Source organism: Callospermophilus lateralis, chromosome 11, assembly GCF_048772815.1.
Source record: "Callospermophilus lateralis isolate mCalLat2 chromosome 11, mCalLat2.hap1, whole genome shotgun sequence".
Classification (NCBI taxonomy): domain Eukaryota; kingdom Metazoa; phylum Chordata; class Mammalia; order Rodentia; family Sciuridae; genus Callospermophilus; species Callospermophilus lateralis.
In genome coordinates this window covers 41,139,806-41,164,056 of record NC_135315.1, presented here as the reverse complement: position 1 = coordinate 41,164,056, position 24,251 = coordinate 41,139,806, and the positions used below count along the sequence as shown (strand labels likewise).

Genomic DNA, 24,251 nt, shown 5'->3' with positions numbered 1-24,251 from the left:
CCTCCTCCCCTCCAGGCTTTGGGTGATGGTGTGATGGCATCCCTGAGGCCGCTCCCCGCCTGCTGCGATGGGGGTGAGAGGGCCAAGGCAGCGCAGGAGGGATGGGGTCACTCGGCCCAAGTACGAGCCCAGCTTTGCCACTCTCTACTGAGAGATCCTGGCACACAGCGGCCCAACCTGGGGGACCGATGCCTGGGTCGTGAGGATGTTGAAGAAGTAACAAAACACCACCCCCAGCTCGGGGACACATCGTGTTTAGGCAATGACATAGTCCAAGGTCAGGGAGGAGAGCTGGCCCTCAGGGACCCCCGTGGGAAAGACACCCCCAGAGAGTGCAGAGTGGCTGGGGGTGAGCCTTCCTTGGCCTCTTCAAATCCACTTAGCATTCTCAACTTACTGGGACGGGGACACTAATTACACCCGCACGGTCCAACGTGGGGACCACCTGCCACATGAGGCTGCTGAGCAACCCACACCGGAGTCTGAAGACTTAGTAGGAAAAGGAATATGAAACAGCGCCTTGATTTTTTTATATTGATTAAACATTAAAATGATAACTTTTTTAATATTTATTTTTTAGTTATAGATGGACACGATATCTTTATTTTATTTTTATGAGGTGCTAAGGATCGAACCCAGGGCCTCGCATGTGCTAGGCAAGCGCTCTACCACTGAGCCACAACCCCAACCCATAAAATGATAACATTTTAAATAAACTGATTGTTAAAACTAATTTTTTTTTTTTTTTTGGTTTTTTGTTTTGTTATTTTTTTTTGGTATCAGGGATTGAACTCGGGGCACTCGACCACTGAGCCACATCCCCAGCCCTATTTTGGGTTTTATTTAGAGACAGGGTCTCACTGAGTTGCTTAGCATGTCACCATTGCTGAGGCTGGCTTTGAACTCACCATCCTCCTGTCTCAGCCTCCCGAGCTGCCAGGATCACAGGTGTGCACCACCACGCCCGGCTTGCTTGTTTTTTAATGTGGCTACTAGAACACCTGAACTGATACATCCAGCTCATACTGCCCTCCTGGGCTGGCATCCAGCTCTGTGTGGGGCATTAGAGGCTGGCAGGGTGCCCAGGCCTCCCAGAGAGGGAGGGATGGCTCTTGGTTAGGTCTGGGGAGTGTCCCCATAGGTCAGTGGGCGAGGATGACAACCGGTGTGAACCATTTTACTCCATGACCACATAGAGTCCTCGTGAAACAAACCTGCTGGAGGTGCTACTCACCTCCGCATCTTAGAGCTAGAGGGACAGACTGCCAAGGTCATGGTCACTCTGCCAATGAGCAGCAGAACCACGACTCAAAACCAGGTTGTGTCCACTCTAATATCCGAGCTATGAATAGCACCTGCCCCGGATTGGCCACCAGGGCCCTCCTGCATGTCCTTGGCGCACCAGGGGCCTGCTCACCCAAATGCATAGACGTCCGCGGCTTTGGAGAAGGGCAGCTGGTCCTCGTCCTTCCCGGGAGTCATCTCGCGCACGATCTCAGGGGCCAGGTAGCACAGCCAGTCGTGGGACAGCTTTAGCTGGTTCTCACGCCTAGAGGCCAGGACGAGAACACAGGCCCTTCAGTGGGCAGCAAAGAGGCCTGCCCTGCCCACATCTGCCTCGGGGTCAGCAAACCACCCCAGCCCCGTGCAGAAAAGGCACCCGAGCACAAAATGCTGCTCCTGCTCCTACACGGGTGCTTCTAGGGACTGTCCCGGGGACCCTACCTGGTTCCTCTAGGAAAGCAGGCCAAGGATGGTACTGGCAGGGACCTGCATGTGAAGGTGCCCAAGTCTTTCTGCTGGGAGGTGGGACAGTCTGCCCGGGTCTCAGGCCTGCCTGCGGGGCCCTGCAGCCCAGCTGCTGCTCTCTCTGGTTTTGGGAGACTGCCTTTCTCCCACCCTGCCCCCTTCAAGACCAGAGGAAATAAAACCTGAAGCTCTTCCTCATCATGGGGACGTGACCCTGGTCCCTCACCCAGTTCTGTGAGCAGTGAGGCGACACATGAGTCAGGGGACCCACACTCCCTGTGAATCAAGCACCAGGAGGGACCCAAATATCACCAGATGGGATTCTGTACCAGAACCACAGGGCAGGACCACACCAGCCTGGGCTTTTCTGTGGGGAGGGCCATGTGCATGAACCCTAAATACACCCAGCACGCCAGCTTCTCCCGTCCCACCCACACACCCAAGGCCAGCTCACCGTTCTTCTCGGACCACTCCTGAGATCCCAAACAGCCCAAAGTCTGTGATGACCACTTTGCCATTGTCGTAAAAGACATTCTTGGATTTGAGATCCTTGTGCACGATGCCCTTGGCATGAAGATAACCCATGCCCTGGAAGACAGCAAGCCTCACATTAGACAAAGTGACGATGACTGAGCTCCAACTTGGGCCAGGCCCTGGGCGGGATGCTTCAGAGGGGGAGTTACTTGCCCCTAACCACACAGCGGTTAAGTAGCAGAGCTCAGATCTGACTCTAAGCCAGCGCATACTCTTTCTACACCATTGGGCCACCAAATAGCCACCTCACACTTGGATAAGATGTGGATAGTGTGATTGGTGGGGGGGTCAGGAAGGTTGACTATATAGAGATCAACAATGCTGGCTGGGGTGTAATTCAGTTGTACAAAATGCACGAGGCCCTAGAATGATCCCCAGAACTGTTAGCTAAATAAATAAAATAAAATACATAACAATAACGCCGTCTGGGTTAGGCCATAAAGGGCCCAGATGAGCTGCAGTCTCCATCAGGATTTACACAGCTCATCTCTGCTCTCAGATGGGGCAAGGGCTCAGAAAGGGAGACAGAGAGACCTTTCTAGAGGGGTCCCCAAATTTGGGTATTCCCAATATCTATGCTGTGGCCAAAGAAGCCCTGGATGAAAACTGAAATCCAGGTTTCACGGTCCATCTCTGCTCGGATTCTCCCTCCCCAGCTGTGTGGCCTTGGACGCAGTGCTAACTTCTCTGAGCCTCGGTCTCCTCATCTGTCAAGTGCAAAGTGGGAAATTGCTAATCAGTGTTCTTTGGACTAGACACTGACGGGCCAGATGCGTGGAACACAGGTGACTGACACGGTGTGATCTCATCCAAGGTCAAAGCTCTTTTCAACCCCCAAGCCCAGGCCTCCTGCAAAGACCAATACCCTGGGGACCAGGGAGAGACACCAAGGCTGAAATGGACCCCCTCCGGCTCGGAAAGAACACACTGCTATGGTTCAGATCTGAAATGTCCCCAAAGGCTCATGAGCTGGAAGCACAGTCCTCAGAGCAGCAAGGATCAGTGGTGGCTTTGAGGCAGTGACTCTGACCCTCCCTCCCTCCCCCGGTTTCCTGGCTCAGGTCAGGCCCAGAGGAAGGGAGTCTGGGGACCGTGGACTGAAACCTTGGAAACCATGAGCCCCAAACAAACTTCTCCTTTTCCCAACTGCTCCTATCAGGTATCTTGGTCAAAGTGATAAAAATCCCCCTGACCTCCCACAGTCGAGGGAGCTTTAGGCCTTATGCAGACACGTCCCAGGCCATAAAGGGGTCTGAGGGTGACGTTTAGGGACAAACAAGCCACATCAAGGAAAGAGGATCAACCAACCATGAGGCAAAACCAGAAGCAACTCAGCCCTGGCCGGAGCGCAGTCCTGGTGGGTCCGGAGGGCGCTAGAGAATTTAAACAAGGCGATTCCCCTCTGGAAGGGCCTGGGGTGTGGGTGCAGCTGCTGGGGCTCCACCCCCAGGCCTGCTGAGAGCGGGTCACCGCCAGGGGGACAGGGAGCTCCAGGAAAGAACAGCTTGCTTCATTCCCCAAACCCTGATCTGAATGCAACATCTGCCCATTTCCCAAACCAAACCAAGGCCCGCGCCTTGCCCAGGAGCCACACAGAGGCCCAGACAGGGACCAGCTGTGGCCCTAAGGTCAAGCATCTCGCCCTCTCTCTGAGGCTTATTGACAAAACAGGCGTCACAGACTGAGAAAGGCCAGATTACAAAGACGAGATGAAAAGCGTCGGGTCTGGAGTACCCAGTCTCCTTTCCCAGAATTTCATGTTTCCGTGGCCACTCCTGGCCTCAAACCCTCTCCTAACCAACAGTTAGGCCCCTTTTACTTGGCTTGACCCCCGACAGCATCGGAGATGACTGTATGAAGGAAGTTGTGGCCGGAAGGCCCAAAGGGGAAGAAGATGGTTTCGCAGCAGGAAAGAAATCAAATAAGCCGGCAGAGGCCGCTTCTGAGACCTTTTAGTAATTTCCCTCCTGGTTCCTGGAATCTCCAGGTGTCATTGATCCTGACTCAAGAGCCAGGCAGCCTCCCAGCTCTCGGAGGACAGGAGAGAGCTTGGGGGAGTGGGGAGGGCGGAGGACTTGGAGGAAGCAAGAGGAAACCTCCCCCGGCTCCCGCTGGCCTATGCTTAGCCATGGGGACACGTCACGTGGCAAACTTGGTTCGTCCACAGATGTCACTGTGATTTTTGATTCCACGTGCACAAAATGGACTGAAGGTCAGAACAGGAGGGGGGGGGGCAGGCAGGAGAACAGGGATGTGAGAAAGACAAAACGGAAACTTGGTGGCGCTGGTAGAAGAAAGCTTTTCAGCACAAACCGAGGAGGAGAGAGAGGAAGTCCCACCCATCAGTATTCTAATTTTTATTTGAGCCTCTTTGTTGCTAAAGAAAGCAACCAATGAGCTTTTCTTTCACTTTCAAGGAATTACTGTTGAAATGATGCAAGGAAGCCCGGGGAGCCTGCCCTCGAAGAACTTAGATGTGGAAACTTTAAGGCAGAAAGTGTGGGTCCCTTTGTGCCCCAGAAGTTAAATACCAGCCCCCTTATCCCAGTCCCCTCATTCAGTCACCAATCCAAATAGACCCTCAACAAATGCCCTGCCTTGTGCCAAATTCTCTCTGCACAGAGGACTGCATTTTATCCTTGCACAGATCCAACGAGGGAGGGTGTATTGATATCGCCATTTTACAAGGCTCAGAGAGGCGCAACAACCTGCCCAAGGTCACACAGCTGGTGTGAACAGGAGCCAAACTGTCTTCGGAGCATAGCTGAGAACCTCTCCAACTAATTTAATTCTATCGATGTTGACCAAGGGAACAGCTCTGACTCTGAGAAGGAAGAGGGTGGGTCCCACCTTGGGAGCTCCAGCTAGCAGGCGAGGCAGAGCACCCCAAACCACCCCGGCACAAGCAGGGACAGCAGGACTGGGGGGCCAGGTGCTCTGGGACCAGCCAGAAATCCGTCCTCCAGCAGCTGCACACCCCTTTACCTTGATGATCTCCTGAGCAATCTGCCTCGTCTTGTTGATGTCCAGAGACGTCTTGGGGTCCCTCACAAATGAGTGCAACGTCCGCCCCTTGCAGAAGCTGTCGAGGGTGGTGGGGTCAGTTAGAGGTCTGGGGCTGGTACGGCCTGACCCTACCTCTGTGGAGCCATGGGGGGGACGGGGCCCACCTGCCTCCTCAGGACTCGGCACCCCTCAACATCAATGACCTTCACCAAGCCCGACACCAATCCTGCTGGGCAGGCCTTCGGGAGCACGCTCACTTGCACACTCAGAGGCCTGCCACCCTGCACGAGGAAACAGTTCACCAAAGCTCCCAGGAGTCAGGGCAGCCAGCCCACCCTCAGTAGGAAGGACGGACCACAAGCAGGAAAACTCAAAAGGGGAGAACCAGGCCTTTGAGGGACACAAGAGGCCACACAAAGGCTTTGAGGGTCACGGTAAAGATGCTCATTATTGTTCTTATTATTTTTAGATTCCAGAGCCTTTTTTTTTAAATAAAGAATGTGCAACTAGGGAGAAGGCAGCGGGACAGCTGTCAGGGGCATCAGAGTGATATCCGGCAAAGCAGCTGTGTCCTGGGTCTCCTAAGAGAACGGGCAGCTCTTTCCCCTGTTCCACTGACTCCAATCTCGTGGAATTGAGAGGAAGAGGGAAGGATGAATGAATGAATGGATGGACGGACATTGGCAGGTGACCCTGGGGACCGTCACCTGGTGTGACCACAACCAGGCTCCCTAGGCATCAGGTTGTCCTGCATTGGCTGGAATTGCATGCCCCTGGGGAGGGCTCCCTGCTCAGGAGGCCTGGGGAGTGGGTACACGGATCTCTGACAGAAGCCAAATGGAAATTAATTTTTATTTTGTTCATTACATTGTTGTTTTTCCAAGCACAGGGTCCGGGTATGGGGAATGTCAACAAATGTTACTGAGGGATCTCTTGCCCTGATAGAAATAAAGTGATGCTTAGATTCTTCTGGAAACTTCCATGTATATTTCCAAATTTCTCTAATGACCTCATCTTGCTTTTCCCGATTTTAAGGTAAACAACAATTTCTTAGATGCTGTGGGCAAAGCTGGTCCAGGGTTACAGCCCTGCTGCTCCAGGGAGGGGACACTGCTGTGGGTGCAGGGCACCAGTGGGCACTTCCTGCCGTAGAAATGGGCGATACATGTCAAAGTGGCAGGGGCTGGGGTGTGGCTCAGGGGTCAAGTGCTTGCCCAGCATGCATGAGGCCCTGGGTTCCATGCCCAGCACCGTCAATGCATAGAGAAAGAAAAGTGGACCTCAGAACTATAACCAAGTTTAAAAAGCAAGTATGAACCAGTGTGATCTTTCCTGTGTATTTTTATAAAGGAAAAACTCCTATGAGCACATGCCTACTCCTTTGTTTTAATGAAAGTATGCTGGTGTTTATCCATCTTGGGGGAGAAGTGCCCAGTTGCGGGGGGAGGCAGTAGACTGGATTACGCTTTGTACCTTTTATGGAACACTGTAATTTTCTGTATCCTTAGAGAGAGATCAGCTTATTTATTTATTAGGTACCGGGGACTGAATTCAGGGGCACTTGACCACTGAGCCACATCCCCAGCCCTATTTTGCATTTTATTCAGAGACAGGGTCTCCCTGAGTTGCCTAGGGCCTTGCTAAGTTGCTGAGGCTGGCTTTGAACTTGTGCTCCTCCTGTCTCAGCCTCCCGAGCTCCTGGGATTACAGGCGTGTGCCCGCCCAGCCTGGCTCACTTATTTTTGCAATGACATTGGGGCTAGGTGAGTGGGGCATTTACTCCCATTGGTTGTTTTTTTTTTCTTCTTTATGCCTCTAATGAAAACCTCCCGCCTCCCCGGGGTTCCCGGGCAGCTCACCTGGTGATGATGGCCAGGTGGGGGGGGTTCATGCAGGCCCCCATAAAGAGCACCACGTTCTCGTGCCGCGTCTGCCGGTAATTCATCACCTCCTTCTTGAAGAGCTTCAGGTGGTCCTGGTTGTGGCCATCCATCTCCAGCAGGCGAATGGCCACCTCGCCGTGCCAGCGGCCACGGTGCACCCGGCCCCAGCGGCCCTGCCCGATGGGCTCGCCCAGCTCCACCTGCTCGAAGGGGATGTCCCACTCCTGCAGGTACACGCTGGTCTGGCTGGCCTTTCGAGAGATGGGGCCCCGCCAGGGCCGGCGGGAGCTGGGCAAGTCGTCCACCTCGTCCTCGTCATCTTCTGCCTCTGACTTTCCGGCCTCTGGCTCCTCAGCCTGAAAAGGAAGTGGGAAAACATGGAGAGGGGACCAGGTCCAGGTCCTCTCTCCTCGGTCCTTGGGCCCCCATCAGGTGAGGGAGGAGAAGCACGGGGTCAGGAGGGCCGGGATCTAGTTGCCACTCTGCTCTGCTCTGCTGGGGACAGCGACAGGTCATTAATCATCGCTGGGCCTCAGAGTCCTTCATAATATGGTTGCTGACCCAAGTGATCGCCAGATCCTTCATCCTGCTTACGCTCCAAGATTCGCCCGTGAGCAGCATCTAATTTGTTTTGGAAGGGCCTGGACATCCCTGGCGTGGAGGATGTAACCCAGCCACCCTTCTGATATTGTGTGGTTTAAACACAGTTCCTAACTCTCTCAGGGCAGCAGGAACAGACCCTATGCTGCTCTGCACAGCAGGGATCCAGGCTCAGTTTACACTTCAGTTCAGTGGACAAGACGGTGGTTCTTGAACCTGCCCGAAATCAGAATCACCTGGCAAGCGCTGACACCCGAAGACGTCTGACCTGATCCCAGACTGGCTGAGTTTAGGGCTCTGGACAGGAAGTGGGGACCTTGAGACCCCAGAGCTTATTCCAGTTAGCCTCCAGAACAGAAGAGCAAGGGGAAGATTTGGGGCATCCTTCATCATTCTTCCCTGCTCTGCACATCTGCAGGCATCTGGGAAGCCCGTGCCAGGGTGAGACACCCGCTCTCTCTCCCCAGAGCCCTCCATGATCCGAGAGGGTAAAGCAAAGTCGGTCGGTGGGTCTGTTACCCTGGCTTACCTCCACCTCGGGAACCTCCAACACATCTGCTTTGGGTGGGTCGTCGAGCCTAAGAGTAAGACAGGCCTGATTAAGGAGGTTCTGGGCTGAGCAGGGGACTCCCTGGTTGGGCTTGAGACAAAAGGCCACCAGGCAGGCCTGGACCTTCACTGCGACCCAGCCATCTGTGGGTGGATGCTGTGGTGACAGGCAGAGGCCAGGGACCAGGTGCACCCTTCTCAGCCTCAGCCTTTTCTCCAGCCTGCCTTGAGTGTGCAGGGAGGTGACAGAGGCTGGGGGGTAGAGGGGGGTGGACATAACCATCAAGGCCCCTTCGGATCTGTCACTGCCGTACACGGGTTCAGAGTACACACAGGAAGGACTTAGAATCCAACAGCCTGGCCTTGGAGAATTAGCTGTCACTTCCTCCCCGTGTGACCTTATGGAACTCAGTGGCCCTGAGCTGGCTGTGGGTTCAGAGACATCGACTGCGATGCCAGCTTCGCTGGACTAGGGCACAGGAGGTGATGGGAGTCGGCACCTGGCACAGCCCGACTGGGAGAAAGGATGCCCTGATGGAGCCAGTTCCAGTAGGGCTCTGACGCTGAGTGCCCTCTGTCCACCTCCTGGGTCACATGCAGCCCCACCCCATGCTAACTGTGCTGATAGAGGGCAAATAAAACACAGGTGAGTGAGCCCGCGTTCTCCATCTGGCTGGCTCGGTGCGCGGTGCTGTCCAGGATGGGAGGGTCGAAGGTTTTGGAGTGGGGGTTAGGGATTGGGGTTCAGACTCACGAAAGAGAAGGGGTGCCTACCGGGCACTGTCGGCCGAGTCGGGGAGCGGGGCTGGCGGCGGGAAGGCTGAAATGTCTGGAGGAAACAAAACAAACACAGGTGTGAGACCCCTTCTCCACGTCTCCAGAGACACCGGCCTGAAGCCAGGGAAGCGGATGTCCCCTGAGTGGCTGCCTCTGTCCGCCAGGCCACTTCTCCCAGGACCAACTTGGGTTCGTCTCTCAAACCTGATACAGACTCAGGCTCTCAGCCCTTGGTTTTGTCCACAGAGCTCCATCCCAGGAAGGGACCTGGGGTAGAAAAAGAGGGCGACGCTTCGGTGAACCCCAGTCCCCGAAGTCAAACCCACCCTGCACGCAGTGGAAAAGCTAATGGGGCCATCGAGGGCTGGGGCGGGTGGCCAGAGGGACCTCCTGGTTGAGGCAGAGCCAGTCTCCAGGACAGCCTGTGGGCTCCTCAGGGACACCTGGTGTCCAAAGCGGCTGCAGGAATTTCTAGAGTGAAGGCCCCACCCCCTCGCCTTCAGGAGTTGGGTCACCGGTGACACAGCTCTCAGGCCAGAAGCAAGTCACCTCTACATGTCAGGGGGCCCAAGCTGGGCAACGGAGGCTGACCCCAGGCCTGGGGGCGTTTCCAGAACAGACAGGCCCTGACATGGGAACAAAGAGCTACACAGAGACTATGATCCCTGGAAAGGGCAGTGGCCCAAGCCATCAGCAGCCCTTTCCTGCCTTGGACAAAGACCCTCCCTGCTCAGCCATGAGACCTGCCCTGCGCTTCCTCCAAAGCTACCTCTCAAGGTCAAAGGAACCAGGCGTGAGCATCTCTAGGTCCTCACAGACTTGGAGAAGCTGAGGGAGCTGTAGGCCTTCTTATCAGGACAACGCACCCATACACTCCAACTGTGCAGTTAGGGCTCTGGACTCTGCTAGCACCTCCCTAGACATCACCACTTCATGTCTGCAGACCCCAGGAGTGGCCTAGTGTTTCCACCACCCACCCACCCAACCCTGCTTGGATGTTCCCACAGAAGATTAGCACATGCCTAGGGAGGGGGGGAGTGGGAGATTTGGGGAGAAACAGCCCAGGTTGGAGGGCAAACATCTCTGAAGGCTCATACTTTTTCTTAAAAGTTAAGAATGTTGTGCATTCTGCCCCAAGACATGTTCATTTTTTTGCTTTTATAAGCATTTCCTTCCCCTGCCCTTGACACATCTCCAGGGCAAAATGGATGCTTCTAGAAGAACAATGTTTTCCCAATTTGGGGGCACTCCTCTGTACATGTCCTAGAGGTAGCATCTAGGTGGGTTCTGGGGAGGCATGGAGTGGGGCAACAAAATCAGATACAAAACCGTAAAAGGCAGCTCAGCTGTGCACAGGGCCGCCTATGGACGCTGACCCCGGGTCCTGACCGCTGCTGGCCTGCAAATACCCAAGTAGAGCCACGTGGGTAAGGACTCACAAGCTCTCCAAGCCAACTCCCTAATGGAGCTGAGATGGGGAACAAAAAATCCCGGAATAACCAAAATACTGTGACTTCAAGACAGTCTTGTTTAACTCAGAGAATAAACAACTAGCTACAAACAGAAGGTGCTTGCCGTCTTCAGCTGGAGAAGAAAGCGCTGGCATTATAAAACACTTAGGGGCAGGCATATGGTCAGATGCAAAGGCTGGCACAAAGGTTTCCAGGGTGTGCAAAACAATTTTTGTGAAGGAGCATCCATGGATTGTCTTTATTTGATTCTCTCCTTTAAACTCTGCACAATGAGGCAGTCCCGAGGGTGGCCAGCAGGTGGCACTGTGGGACAAGGCTCAGAAAGGTGAGGCCTGCTGACCGAACAAAGGCCACAGACCTCCCCCAATGGCTTCCCTTCTGTAAAACTAAGTAGTGTTTCCCTCTCATTGTGTAGGAAAGGACATGGGGACAGGTGTTCATGCAGCATCAGCAACAAAGCCCTCTCCCCTCGTTCTGGAAACCCCGAGTTCTAGCCTTGCTTCTGCTACCTCCTGGTGGTGTGACCTTTAATGAGTGGCCTGAAGTCTATCTGCAAGAGGCTGGAGTGGATGGACTCCAGGGTCCCTCTCAGCAAGGCACTGTCCAGCCAAAGGGCCCTCCTCTTGGACACCTGCCCCCCTTGCTCAGCCATGATGGGCTCCAGCACCCAGAGAGAGGGCATCCGTATGGGGGGGATGGATGGGGGGGGGGTCTCAGCAGGGGTCAGTTAGTGGAAACATGCAAAGGACTCACCTGGGAAGATAAACTGCTGTCTATGATGAATGAAGTAGGCAGCTTTAAACAGAAGAGGAGGTGAGTCACACACACAGAACAGCAAACGCAGCCAGGGAGGAGGGGGACACGTGGGCTTGGGAGACAGGAACTGGTTATTGGGCTGGGACGGCCCTGCCCAGCTTACTCCACCTCAGGTGGGAGGCCTGGCAAGGACAGGCTGAGCCATGCAGGAGGGAGGCAAAGAGGAAAGAAATGGGTGCCACAGGAGCCCCAGGGTACAGGGGCTCCCACTGGAGGACTGGGATTCCAGGGCCTGGCTCAGTGTCACCTTGATACACAGCCCAGTCCAGCAATCTGCTCTGGGAAAAAGCCAGGACCCCGCTCCTGCTCTGGAGAATGCACGGGAGCCCAGGAGGGAAGACAATGAGCGAAAGTGGTGGCTCTGAGAAAGTTTTAACAGTGTCACGTGTGGGAGAACGGCCTCCTACCCCTCAGTCCACCTTGACCCCTGGAGTGCCTCAACCTCATCCCATTTCCTCCCATAGAAATCTCTCTAAGGGATGCACTGGGGTTCTGGAATCTGATATGGAATTATTCCTCTTGTTTGTTTTGTATTTTGGAGACTGAGTCTCCCTCTGTGGCCCAGGCTGGCCTTGAACACCTGGGCTCAAGTGATTCTCCCATCTCAGCCTCCTGAGTTGCTAGAATGACGGGTGTGTGTCTTTGCCCCGCAACTTAAAGCAACCCCCTTCCACCACGGGGCTCTGGGACCTCGGGAGTCAATTAACATTTCTAGCTGCCTCACTGGAAAATGAGGGTCACCTTCCCAGGGTCACCCTCGAGGGCCAACGACACTGTTCCTATGCAGCCTAGGGCAGGTGGACAGCAGGAGACCCAGTTCTTTCCCCAGGTTAACTACTGTCCCACCCTGGCCCCAGAGAGGTTGGCCCCAATGGTCCAATAAGAGCTCAGGAAGAGTAAGGCCCCATGCAGGGGACAATGAGGGTCCAGCCCCTTATGGGACATCAGTGAAAGTGGACAGGGTTTGGCTGATATCACAAAAAAGGAATTTTTCCTGTAGCTATTGTTTTTCAAATAGGCCCTTCCTTTTAGGAAAAGCCAAACTAGGTGGTTTTGAAAAGGGATGATTTCAGTGAATAACGACAGAGTAGAACAGGAGAGGAGGTAAATCAAATGGGCCCTGGCTGCCCTGCAGGAAGGCGTGGGGGCGCTGGGCCAAGGCATTCGTGTCCGGAGACACCCAGCCACGTGCATATTAAGGCCAAGAAATAAGCCGATGAGAAAGAGCCCTACAAAATCGGTCTCACCACCCATGAACGAGGTCCCCAGGACCCTGGTGAGATGGACCAGTGAAGTCACCTGGCTTGCTGCTGGCTGGGTGCAGCCCCAGGGGCATCTCCTGGCACAGAGAAAGCTGAACTTCTGTCCCCCTGGGCCTGGGGCTGGTGGGATCATGATGGGGGCCTGGCTGGACCCCTCAGTGCAAGAGGGCGGAGGGTCTGCCGTTGGGCCTGGAGCAAACAGGAGTGTCACAGTCGCTCCCCTGCCTTCCTCTGGGACTGCAAATGAAACCGAGGCTGAGACAAGAGCACAAGGAGCTGCCAGAGGAGCCCAGGCAGCAGCTGAGTCCCAACAGCCGTGAACAGGCTTGGCTCTGCCACTGGGAGAGGCAGGACACCCAGGCTGGGCTTCTGGCAGGACAGAGATTCTGGCTGCTCCCTGCAGACCCGGGGGCATCCCGGGCTGTGGGAAGCACTAGAGATCAGCCCTGGCTCAGGCCTACTCCCCCAGTGCCCCTGTGGGGACTCGGTGTCCCCATCTGTACCAGGGGTACCACCTAATTCTAACTTGACATGGTTTCCTTGTTTTATGGGAAGGAAGCGAGAGGTCTCTTTTGGGTAGCTGGCCCTAACTGTGGAGTGTGCAGGTGACAGGTCCAAAAGCCCTGTCCTAGGCTTTCTGGCTCAATATGCTGCCCGCTATGCCAACGGGGGGCCGAGAAGACCGCCCTGAGTGAGTGATAATGCCCAGCAGAAGCCACCACAGCACAGGAGGATAACGTGGGGATTAGGCCAAGGACACTCAGCTTGCTGTGTGTTGGGGGGCATGGGCTTGGCCCTGCCTCTTATAGGCTGTAAAACTCCAGGCAACCACTCGTCTCTGAACCTCTGTGTCCCCATCTGTAAAATGGGTGCAGCAACCTCACCAACCCCAGAGCTCCTGCCCTTGAGGTCAGCATCACATAGACAGTGGCGGCCTTCGACCTTGAACCCGCCAGGGGTCTTCTGACTGCACCCCTGAGAACCCAGAGAAGCCCAGAAGTGCGGTACCTGGGAAGTTGAACCTGCTGTCCCGCTGGCCAGGCGAGGGGTTGGGGGGTGTGGTGGCGCTGGAGGGGTTCGTTGGTGTCGGGAAGGGCGCTGGCGAGGAGGGCGTGGAGGACGTGGCGGAGGAGGGGTTGCTGCTGGAGTCCAGGGGGTTCATGGTGGGAGGGTGCTCCTGCAGGACCAGAGCAGGGGAATGGGGGGCTGAACTGCCCCACCAGGCTGCCCCCCACATGCCAGGAGCCCCCACTTTCCCACTGCAAAGGAGGCCAGCCAGGGGCCCTTAGGATCCCACCCTCCAGCACTAAAATTTTCCAGGTCTAATATTTGGGGACAGCCACACACAGAGACCCTGCTCTCAAAGGCTCCTGTTCATCTTTCTTTTTTTTGGCGGGGCGGGGGGTACTGGGAATTGAACTCAGGGGCACTCAACCACTGAGCTACATCCTCAGCCCTATTTTGCATTTTATTTAGAGACAGGGTCTCACTGAGTTGCTTAGCACCTCGCTGTTGCTGAGGCTGGCTTTGACCTTGCGATCCTCCTGCCTCAGCCTCCTGAGTCACTGGGATTACAGGTGTGCACCACCGCGCCCAGCTCCGTTCATCTTTCTTATTTCAGCTCAAACACACTTTCCTCCCAGAGGCCCTTCTTGGACCCTGAATGGGACCATGCTCCTCCTCTAGTTCCTCCCATAGTTCCCAGCAGCTCTTCCTCAGGGCACTGTAACTGCAGTTTGTCAACTGCAGATGTCCTCAGGTAGTCTGCTGGATGGACATTTCTCCCACCCCAGTGCCTGCCTGGTTCTGAGTTGGGCAGAGTAGGTTTTTTTTGTTTTTTTTTTAATGAATTAAATCCAGACTCTGACGAAAGTTTATGCAGCATCTACTATGTGGCAGGCTCTGCTAGAAGTAGGGAGAAAATGAGGAGCATACAGTCCTTGTCTTTGCAGACCTTGTCCCTAGAGTACTGGGACTCTCGGTGCAGATACAGCTGCAAAATCCCGAGAGAGCAATACCCTGGGCTGGTGCGACCAGCCATCCTGGAGGGTCAGGAATTCCAGAGCTGGAATGAAGCTTCCAGAAGGTGACCACAGGAGCTGGTTTGTTGGTCAGGCCTGGTTCCCGCTGTTGTCCCAACTTGAACGTTACTGTCATTCCCTTCGCACCCCAAAGCAAGCATAAGGCTCAAGGTGGCTCATCAGGCCTGGCTAACCAATGCTTCCTGGACACAGTGCCTCAGAGGGTAGGAGGGAGTTGCTCAAAATAGGGCCAAGTGCCAAGTTCAACCTGTGTCCTCAGCAGGCCCTGCAGACTGGGGGATGCACAGTGTGATGGAGCCCACCTGAGCTGGTGCAGTGGGCCTCACTGGTCAGCAAGCCGACCCTGTGCACTGCCATCTAAAGGAGGAGGCTCAAGACCCTCCACTGGTCCTCGGCCTCAACAGTGGCAATGAGGACAGGCCAAGTCCTAGCTCCTCCTCTCAGCAGCTGTGTGACTCTGGACAAACTACGTAACCTCTCTGAGCCGCAGTGTGTCACCCATAAAATGGGGGTATCCACTTGATGATCCCTACAAATGCTTCCCAAGGCAGGCATCAGGAACACGGGGAGCAAGATACTGCCCAGCCTCCCAGGGCATCTGCGCCAAAGAGGAATGGGGTGCGCGGAGGGGGAAGGGGCTGAAGAAGAGGTCAGAGAGAAGTAGGATGAACCCCGTTCTCAGCCAGTGCCCCCGGCAACTGGCAGCTCGTGTTATAACAATGACTATCAACAGGACCCCAGAAGGACACTGTGGGGCTGCTGCGCCAGGCGTGGTGAGAGAGACCGTTGGCAGCACCAGCTTCAGTGCCTTGGGGTCAGCTGTGTGTGCAGGAGGGCGGCCGGAGGTGGCCCTGGAGAGGCCACTGCACTGATAGGCAGCTGAGGGTGGACAGGCAGGAGCCAACGCGCCAGGCTGTGACTGAGCCTGGGGTGGGGGCTGTGCGAGGGGGCCCCAGGAGCCGGAAGGGAGAGGACAGGGTGGGAGCGGGGGGCTGGCATTGGGGGGCACTGAGGTCTCTGAAGAATTTCAGCTCTCTGTCACAGGCTGGGACACAAATAACAGGTGACAGACGGTACCCAGCCCTACGTGTGACCCTGTGAACATTCCCACTGCCGGAGGACACCCCGTGAACGAAGCACCATGACCCCCCCTTCACCCAGGACAAAACTGAGGCTCAGAGAGGTCAAGCAGCTCACTCAAGGTCACAGAAGCGAACAGGACGAACTGCCACCACTCACACCCAGGGCGGTGGCCCTGCCAGCACCTGAATATCCCCCTACGGCTGCTGAACTCCTGGCTCAAGGTGATGGTACTGAGCTGTGGGGTCCTTGGAGGGTGATAGCTCCTGAGGGCGGGGCCGTCCAATGGGACCCCAGCCTTTACCAAAGAGGCCAGAGGGACCCCTCCTCCCATTCATGAAGACATAGCAAAAAGGCACACAGGCTCTCGGGGGACCCTGGGCTCAGCTTCCCCAGCGGAAAAATGCAGGTAATACCAGCAGGTGCCCTTCAGAGCTTTTTAAAAAAAACTTTGATTAACTAACTAACTAATTAATTAATTAATGTGGTGCTGAGGATGGAACCCAGTGCCTCACACGTGCCAGGCAAGCGCTCTAGCCCTGAGCCACAGCCCCAGGCCCCTTCAGAGCTATTTTAAGAGTCAAAGGAATCACCAATGGAGAATTCCTGGTAAGTGCTCAGGAAATGTTGGCTCAGAGGAGAAGAAAGGGCGTGGGAACCAAAGCTGCACAACCACCATTTGGATAGAACATAGAGCCTGCTGAGTGGCCAGGACAGGATCCGTCCAGGCAACCGCAGCCACAGGTACTGGCCCGGAGTGCCCGGTCCTGCATCCCCACCGAGCCTCCACTGGGGGGCGCCCTGCAGGAAGGAGCGGGCAGCTCCCCACCAGACCCTACCTTTTTCGTCAGTGCCTTGGGGAGGGTTCCAAAGTGGGGTTCGGCTGCTCTGTCCACAGGGTTGTTGATGTCCGAGGGGACGGATTCTGTCCTCCGGAGCCTTGTTACTGTCGGAAAAGGGAGGAAACCCATCAGCAGGGTCACACCACGCTAAGGAAGGTTCCAGACCCCCAGAGGGAGAGGGGAGAGGGCGGGGCACTCACGTGGGAGGAAGGATATTCTACAGGCCGGGGCTTCTTTGGTGCACTTGTTGTGACACTTCAACCTGGTAGAGGGGGCAGAGTCAGCGCTGGGCGGGGCTTGCAGTCATCAGAGCAGCTGTGTAGCTCTCACCTCCCCCCCCCACTGCCTCAGTTTCTACAAACTTCTCAACAAATAGCTCCAAATTTACAACACTCCACCTTAACTGCAGCTGCCATTGCCTGTTGCCTGCCATGTTCTGCAGTTCCCTACCAGGTCCTCGTGGTCCCTGTGACTCACCGCAGGTCACACATGCATTCCTCCCATCCAAAGAGAAGATGACCTGCCACCCACCTTCAGATTTGCCTGCTTGAGGCAAATCTGAACTTACAAAACACAAATGAGAATGTTTGCATTACCCAAAGGCCCCAGGGGTCCCAAGGGCAGCCCCTGGACTCAGGCCCCTGCTGTGTGGCCTAAGGGTCAGCTCCCAGCTCAGCAATGAAAAGAGCTGGCTGCTTCTCTAGGTTCTGGTGGTTGCACCCAGCCTCAGTGCTCTCATCAGTAAAATGGGCTGACAGCTGGTGCCCTACAATGTTACACTGCTGCCGCAGGGCAGTGTGGAGTTTGGGGCCATCCAGGGCTCTCCACGCAGAACACATAAGGGGAGCTGGAGTTCCCAATTTAAAGCCAAGGATAGGGAACAGTGTGGGTTGAGCCGTGGGTCATCGGCTGTCCACTTGTCCTTCTTTCCCACTAGAAACTACAATGCTAGGAGAAAATAAAGCTGATTTTATACAGAATCTACATTCTCTTCTCACTCTTGCCCACTCAGAAGCCAACTCTGTTTTTACCCCTGCCTGCTCCTCTCCGACCCCTCATGTGCTGAAGTGTAAGGCTGAACTTCAGAACTCCCTACAGTTCCCAGAACAGGCCCCACTTTCCTCCCGGACTCTGGATTCCTTCTCCCCTAGTCTAACTGCTAAACTTCTATTCATCCTTCAAAGCCCACCTCAAATACCCCCTTCTTGCAGGGGTGCCTCACTTCAATTCCCCTAGGGAGGCCTGGTGTGCTGAATGGGATTATGGGTAGCAGGTTATAAGGAACTCTTGACCTTGGACTTGACCTGAGGCCATGGATGAAGTATCAGGACTGCTCCTGAACTCCAAGCATTTCTCCCTCCCACCCTCCTCCTTCACCTGCAGTGCTTGCACTTCACTCCAAACATCATGCTCTTCTGGCACACGTGGCAGACCTGCGACAGCCAGGACTTGGTAGAGAACCTGCAGCGGGTGGACACAGAGGGGTTCCTGGGGCTGTATCCCAGAGCCCCAGGAAACCTCTCCCAGGGGCCATCACTCTCCCCACCAGGCAGATTTCCCAGCCACAAAGTCACCAGTGTCCACGTTCTCCAAATGGTGCGGTCACTGGTGCTGAATTTGGCAACAGCAATCAAAATCACCCATGGGCTTCCCCTTTGAGCCGGCAACTGGGTCCTAGGAATTTACCAACAGAGCCTCCCCCAGGTATCAAATCAGCAGGGAATCTCTGCAGTATGAATACAGCAGGAAGACCAGAAATGACCTGTGGCCATCACCAGTGACTGACCAAAGCAGGCTCCGGCCATACAAAAGAACACTACATGGAGCTGGGGCTGGGGCTGGGCTGGGGCACAGTGGTACAGCGCTCGCCCAGCACATGCAAGGCCCTGGGTTCGATCCTCAGCACCACATTAAAAATAAATAAACAAATGAAAAGGCATCATCAAGAATATCTCAAAGGATTGAATTTATATAGAATATTGTCCCTTAATAAAAAAAAAGAAAAGAACACTGCAGCCAGAAAATAAAACCAGGAAACTCCTTTTGTGCAAATAGCGAGCAAGCTTCAAGTCTCATCATCCACTGATAAAAGTAAGGTCTGATATCATATAATGTTAATATGATTCCATTAATACAGAGTTCAAGCACAGGAAAATCGCATCTATGACGGTAGCCACGAGTAGTGATTGCTCAGTGGTGACATTATCAATTGCGAAGAGCCAAAGCAAACTTTTTGGTGTGCTGGAATTCCTGTATCTGCATCGGCCTGGTCTCAACAGGATCTACGTACATAAATGCACACGTGCATTTTGCTCTAAATAAATTATGTAATTTTTTTTAAAATATTTTTTTTAGTTGTTGATAGACCTTTTTTTAAATTTATTTATACACAGTGCTGAAAATCGAACCCAGTGTCTCAGATATGCCAGGCAAGTGTGCTACCACTGAGCCCCAGCCTCAGCCCCAAATTACATAATTTAAAAAGAAAAAAAAAGCAAAGTACAAAATAGTGCGTATAATATACATTATTTGTGTAAAATAAAAAGCAAAAAAACCAAACATACATATTTGGTAATTATAAAATCTCTCTAGGAGATACATACAAAAGAAATTGGGGAGCCAGGAACAGGGGTGAGGGAGGACTTTTCTGTCTTCCTTTTTAAACCTCTTAGATTTTGAATACATGAGTGCCTTTTCAGCCCCAAGTTTAAAACATTGAAAAACAAAAGGTAGCCTAGAAGGCAGGATGCGGTTGGAGCAGGTGGAATCCTGCAGGCCAGCCCACATGGGGGGTGGGGGGAGAGACCAAGAGCAGACAGATCTTTAGTTTTTGGAGGAATGTGAGTAGCATCCTGTCTGCTCACTTGGTCACTATGACCACCCCTAGGAGTTAGGCAGGCCCAGGATTCTTAGTACATAGACCAAAAGCCAGCTTGGACAGGTAGGTGACAGGCCTGGCCTCCCTGTTCATGGGTGCCCCGGACCCTGCTGCCCAGGCTATGGGTGCAGATGTCCCAGCTCTGACAAGGGTCCAAGCAGAGCTCTCTGGACTCAAGCTCTGTCTCACTGAGTGTGACCTCAGACATGGGGCTTAATCCTGGGGACCTGCAACTGCCCTCTGGGAAACAGGCCTTAGCAAGGGGCAGCACCCTTGAGAGCATTCCCTATCACGCTTACCACAGCCTTTAACAGGGACAGCCAGAGCATGGGCGTCCCAAGACACTGTCCTGCTGGCCACCCAGGGGCCATGAGACACCACCCAGACCTTTGGGGGCTGCACACACACACAGCCTCAGGAGCGTTGAGGCCAAACCTCTGGACAGTCCATATCACGGGCCCACATCAGCCCTCTTCTACATTTGTGAGCTCCAGTTACCGAAAGTTAAATATCCAGATGAGGAGCAGGCCTGGGAATGCGGATTTTCTGCAAGCTCCACAAAGCTCCTGATGGGTGCGTCCAGCCCAGGACCTCACGTCGTCATAGGGTGTGGAAGAGGCTCTCGGCTCCTCCTTCCCACGACTTGACCCTATTTATCCTGGGACCCATGTCTTGGGAAGGGGAGAGGGCACTTTCCCTCAGCAGAGTGGGAAAGAGGCACAGGAGGGGCAGGGGAGGCCCAGCAAGTCCATATGGGCTGGTGATGAGGTGGCTGCAGGTTTGTGTCACTCGAGGAGACAGACAGGCAGGCTAGGGGCAAAGAACCCTAGGCCAGGACAGATGCCCCCGTCAGTGGGCCTCCCAGCACCCTCTGGTCCCAGCCCAGCTCTGCACCCCTCCCTACCTGGACTCACCTATGTGTCACAGAGAGGCCGATGTCCCTTCGTACCATCTGTGGGGATCCATGTGGAAGATCTGCAGGGAAAGAGGTCAGGTTGGGCAAGCTGAGGAAGCTCTGCCTAGGACAGCTTATGCCTGTGACCTTGCAGTTCAGAGGTCGCAGGCCAGAAGGGATGCTAGGTGTCACACAGTAGAGCAATGCTTACCTGAACCAACACCTATCAAGATAGGGACAGGCCAGCTAGGCCAGGGAACGGATGCCACCTCCCTCATGCTGGGCTTATTCTCTGGTGGAAGCTGCCACCTGCCTCTGCAGTGCTTGGCCTGTGTCCCTGTGGGGTCAGCCTTGAAGGCAGGAGGCTAAGCACAGGTGGAAGTGGAAGCTTGACCTTGACCTTGACCTTGGATGGAGGCTACAGGGTTAGTTAGCCACTCAGCTCAGCCTGTACCCTTCCTCCAGAGGCACCCTGAGAACACTCCTGAGAGCCACCCCTGCCGGATCCAGACAGGAAGAGCGGGGACAATATGAAGCCCCACGTGGCCAACCGCACTGGGGACATCTCAGGTACCCTCTTTCCTTGGTGAAAGAAGGGCCACAGGCTCTGAGATGCCCCTCTGCTTGCCTCCACGGAGGACATCCTGGGGACGCCTCTCCTGATCTGGGTCCCCCTAAGAACCAGTGTTTAAGGCCTGGTGGATCTGGGTCACTGAACGTTGCCCTGTACACAGCTGGTGCTCACTAAGTGCCAATCCTTCTCACACGAAGGGGATTTTGATGGGGACAAAAAGCTGAAGATCAGGGACATCACGATCCTATCACCTGGGGCTCTCTGGCTCATCTGCCACAGGGCTGATGCCTCTCAACTCCCCCCTAGGTCCCTCCACACCCTGGGTCCCATGAGAACCCAAGGCTGTCAAAACAAAGGCTCCAGGAGGGGCTGGTGGCCAGCCTGAGAGACAGACAAGGGGCAAATGAGTCTTCAACTATCTGGCTCCAAACGCAACCTGTGGTTTGTACCACTGGCCACAGGTGGGGGACAGGGACAAGAGATGGCATGCATGCCAGGCGTCCCTGCTCCTGATCTGGATGGCACTAGTGGCCCTGAAGGCCTAATAGCCTTGCTTCTGTGGTTCCTGTGTTACCCCAGCAACAGGAGGATGACAGGGCCCAGGCTGTCTGGGGACAGGACTCACTGGACATATCTCTGAGGTTTTCTTAAGGGTCTGGGGACTCCTGTGTGTTCCCTGGGGACAGGGACATGCAGGTTCTCTCCTTTCATATGCCCTGCCCCTGGGGCTCCAGCAGCAGCTCCCTGCAGCTCCGTCACTGCCCCCTCAACCCTGCCTCCTCTTGGGGCCCTTCCTGCCCCCAAGCCGCTCTCCTTAGCCAGCTACGGATGGTAAGAAAAGAAACTTCTATTTCATTCAAGCAAAACCAGGCACCCCTGCATTTCCACTCCATTAAAAGCAGATGCCAGGCATGGCCGACTCCCCGGCTCTGCCGCGCGAGAGGCCCTGCAGGACATGCCAGATTCTGTGCCCAACCTGGAGGTGGAGGGGCGGAAAAGGGGGTCCAGGGTTGTCTGGTCTTCCTCCTCCCCTCCTGGGAGGACATCCGCACCCTCCAAGTCCGAGTTGCCTCAAGCAATGTCTCTCTCCTGGAGGGTAGGGTCCTGAGACACCAGCCAGGGCTCTGAGGACAGCTCACGTCCACCTGAACCTGGCCAATGGCACCTCCCTCCTCCATCATGGCAGCCCAGAGAGCAAGGGTCCGCCACAGAGGTCTCTGCAGGGAGAGCAGTGTGGAGACAGGACTCGTCGCTGGACTGTGGAGGACTGTGACACTCTTAGAGCCTCTACTTCCCAGAGAGCAGCCACTGGCTGGGCTAAGGCCCGCCCATCATTTTTAATTTTTGCCCCCGTAACTGGGGACTGAGCCCAGGGCACTCTACCGATGAGCTCTACGCCCCAGCACTTTTTCTTTTTTTTCTTTTTCTTTCTTTTTTTTTTTTTTTTTAAGGATGTAGTAAGAGAGAAAGAAACTGCACGTGGAGGTTAGCTAGATGGGGAGTGTGGGATGAGATGTTTAACAAAGAGACTACATTGCCCAGGCTGGCCTTGAACTTGTGAGCCTCCTGCTGCTGCTTCCCATGTGTCTGGGATGACGGGCCTGTGCCACCACACCCGGTTCTCTGCCGCTCATTTTAAGGCCACCTGTCTTGTGACTATTTCCTGCAGAGGTTCCCGGTGCCAGTGCCTCTGGACTATGGAAAGGCCACTAAGGCTAAGAGAGGGTCAGAGACGTCCACCCCCGATGGGGACAGCACCACCGACAGGACTCCAGGTGGCAGAAGGGATGAAAATGAATCACTCTTACCAAACCTGGAGGAGACAAAAAGGAGAGAGAGAGGGATTATGTCACCACACCAGCTCAGCATGTCCCTAGAACACCACCCCTGGGGAGGGAGCAGGCCAGGGGCTGGGACGAGCGACAGAGGCTGGGCTTGGGGCCAGGCTGGCTGAGTGGCTGTGGGAATTGCTGCATGCTCTGTGGAAAGAATGTGTCCTCGATGGGAAGGGCCAGGAGAGCACTCCTGGGGACACTGAAACACCACCTTGTGCTGGGCACTCTAATTTGTCAGCTTCCCGAAGCCTCGCCGGCGTGGGACAGGCCACCCCAGCTCATAGCCGAGGAACCCAGCTTCATGGAGTCTTAAGTCACATGACCCCTAAGCTGGGCTGGTCTGCTGGCCAAGTTGTGGCTAGGAAAGAGGACAGGAATAACAGCTATGCAGAGCAGGAAGGTGGCCCCCAAGAAGGGCCAGGGGGGAACATACTCTGAGCAATGCCTCCTGTGGGGCTGCCATTGCTCCCAGGGATGCAAGGAGCTGGAGGGAAGGAGGACATTGCATCGACCCTCCAGGCTCACCAAGGTGGCCTGAGCATCCCTGTCAGTGCTGGTTCTGGTGGCCCAGGGGAGGGTGGCTGAACTCAAGACTCCTAGGATCTAGGGTCAGTGATGTCACTGGCCTGACGCCCTGTATCCCACTGTATCAGAGGAACAGGACCAGGGCCTCCTAACCCTCTTCTCAGGAGAACAGGAGAAATGAGCTCTGGCCTGAGTCCACCGTGAGGCCGCTCTGCCCACGTGGTAGTCATCACTGTGCTCCTCAGCCACATCTGCACAGGACCCAGGCCCTGCAGGACAGCCTGCTCTGTAGCAGCCGCACAGGGAACACGTGATTTCTCTGGCGCATTGAAAATCAGAGCTCTCCAGGGTCCATCCCTGCTTCAGGATAGGGAGAGCAAGCCCCACTCCACTGCCCACGATAGAACAGGGCCTGAGGAACCTTCTAGAAAAGGGGTGCCTGTGCCAAGGAGAGAAGCCAGGTGCCTCAAGAGTGGGCTTTAAAATAGCAAAAAGGAGAGTGATTTAAAGGTCCCTCAAAAGAGGACAAGTTAAACTGTGCAATGAAATGATACAGATAAGGTTTTAAAACAAGGTCATATGAATTATGACAGCTAATACGTACAACTGACAACCTGCTGGATCCCTGAAAGAGGAGCCAGGCTACTCAGTAAAAATGGTGGGGTTGGGCTGGGGTTGTGGCTCAGTGGTAAAAGCACTTGCCTGGCATGTGTGGGGCACTGGGTTCAATTCTCAGCACCACGTATAATAAATAAGTGAAGAAAATAAAGGTCCATCAACAATTAAAAATATATATTTAGAAAAAAAATGGTGGGGGTGCCCTTTACCATGCACCCCTGAGTGACAGATGGACATGAAGCCATAGTGCTACTGCATTTTTGGATCATGTGACTACCACTTCTTCAAAATAAAAATAAATAATGAAGATATTT

The 24,251-nt window shown here is 54.7% G+C and overlaps 1 protein-coding gene across 4 annotated transcripts in view; it reads right to left on the bottom strand.

Annotated features, from left to right (window-relative positions):
* The window catches only part of Ksr1 (kinase suppressor of ras 1), a 143,803-nt gene that overhangs the window by 12,611 nt on the left and 106,941 nt on the right, over nt 1–24,251 (bottom strand). For 2 of the 4 annotated variants that reach the window (XM_076870133.1, XM_076870135.1), the window contains exons 5-17: nt 22,768–22,772; nt 20,405–20,465; nt 17,990–18,073; nt 16,813–16,874; nt 16,610–16,716; nt 13,657–13,825; nt 11,324–11,365; nt 9,096–9,150; nt 8,302–8,350; nt 7,149–7,528; nt 5,269–5,365; nt 2,204–2,337; nt 1,418–1,549 (exon numbers count right to left, since the gene is read on the bottom strand). In XM_076870133.1, coding sequence (XP_076726248.1) covers nt 1,418–1,549; nt 2,204–2,337; nt 5,269–5,365; nt 7,149–7,528; nt 8,302–8,350; nt 9,096–9,150; nt 11,324–11,365; nt 13,657–13,825; nt 16,610–16,716; nt 16,813–16,874; nt 17,990–18,073; nt 20,405–20,465; nt 22,768–22,772 — 1,377 coding nt within the window. The remainder of the gene's footprint in view (nt 1–1,417; nt 1,550–2,203; nt 2,338–5,268; nt 5,366–7,148; nt 7,529–8,301; nt 8,351–9,095; nt 9,151–11,323; nt 11,366–13,656; nt 13,826–16,609; nt 16,717–16,812; nt 16,875–17,989; nt 18,074–20,404; nt 20,466–22,767; nt 22,773–24,251) is intronic. The other 2 variants (XM_076870134.1, XM_076870136.1) reach the window with 1 other exon arrangement.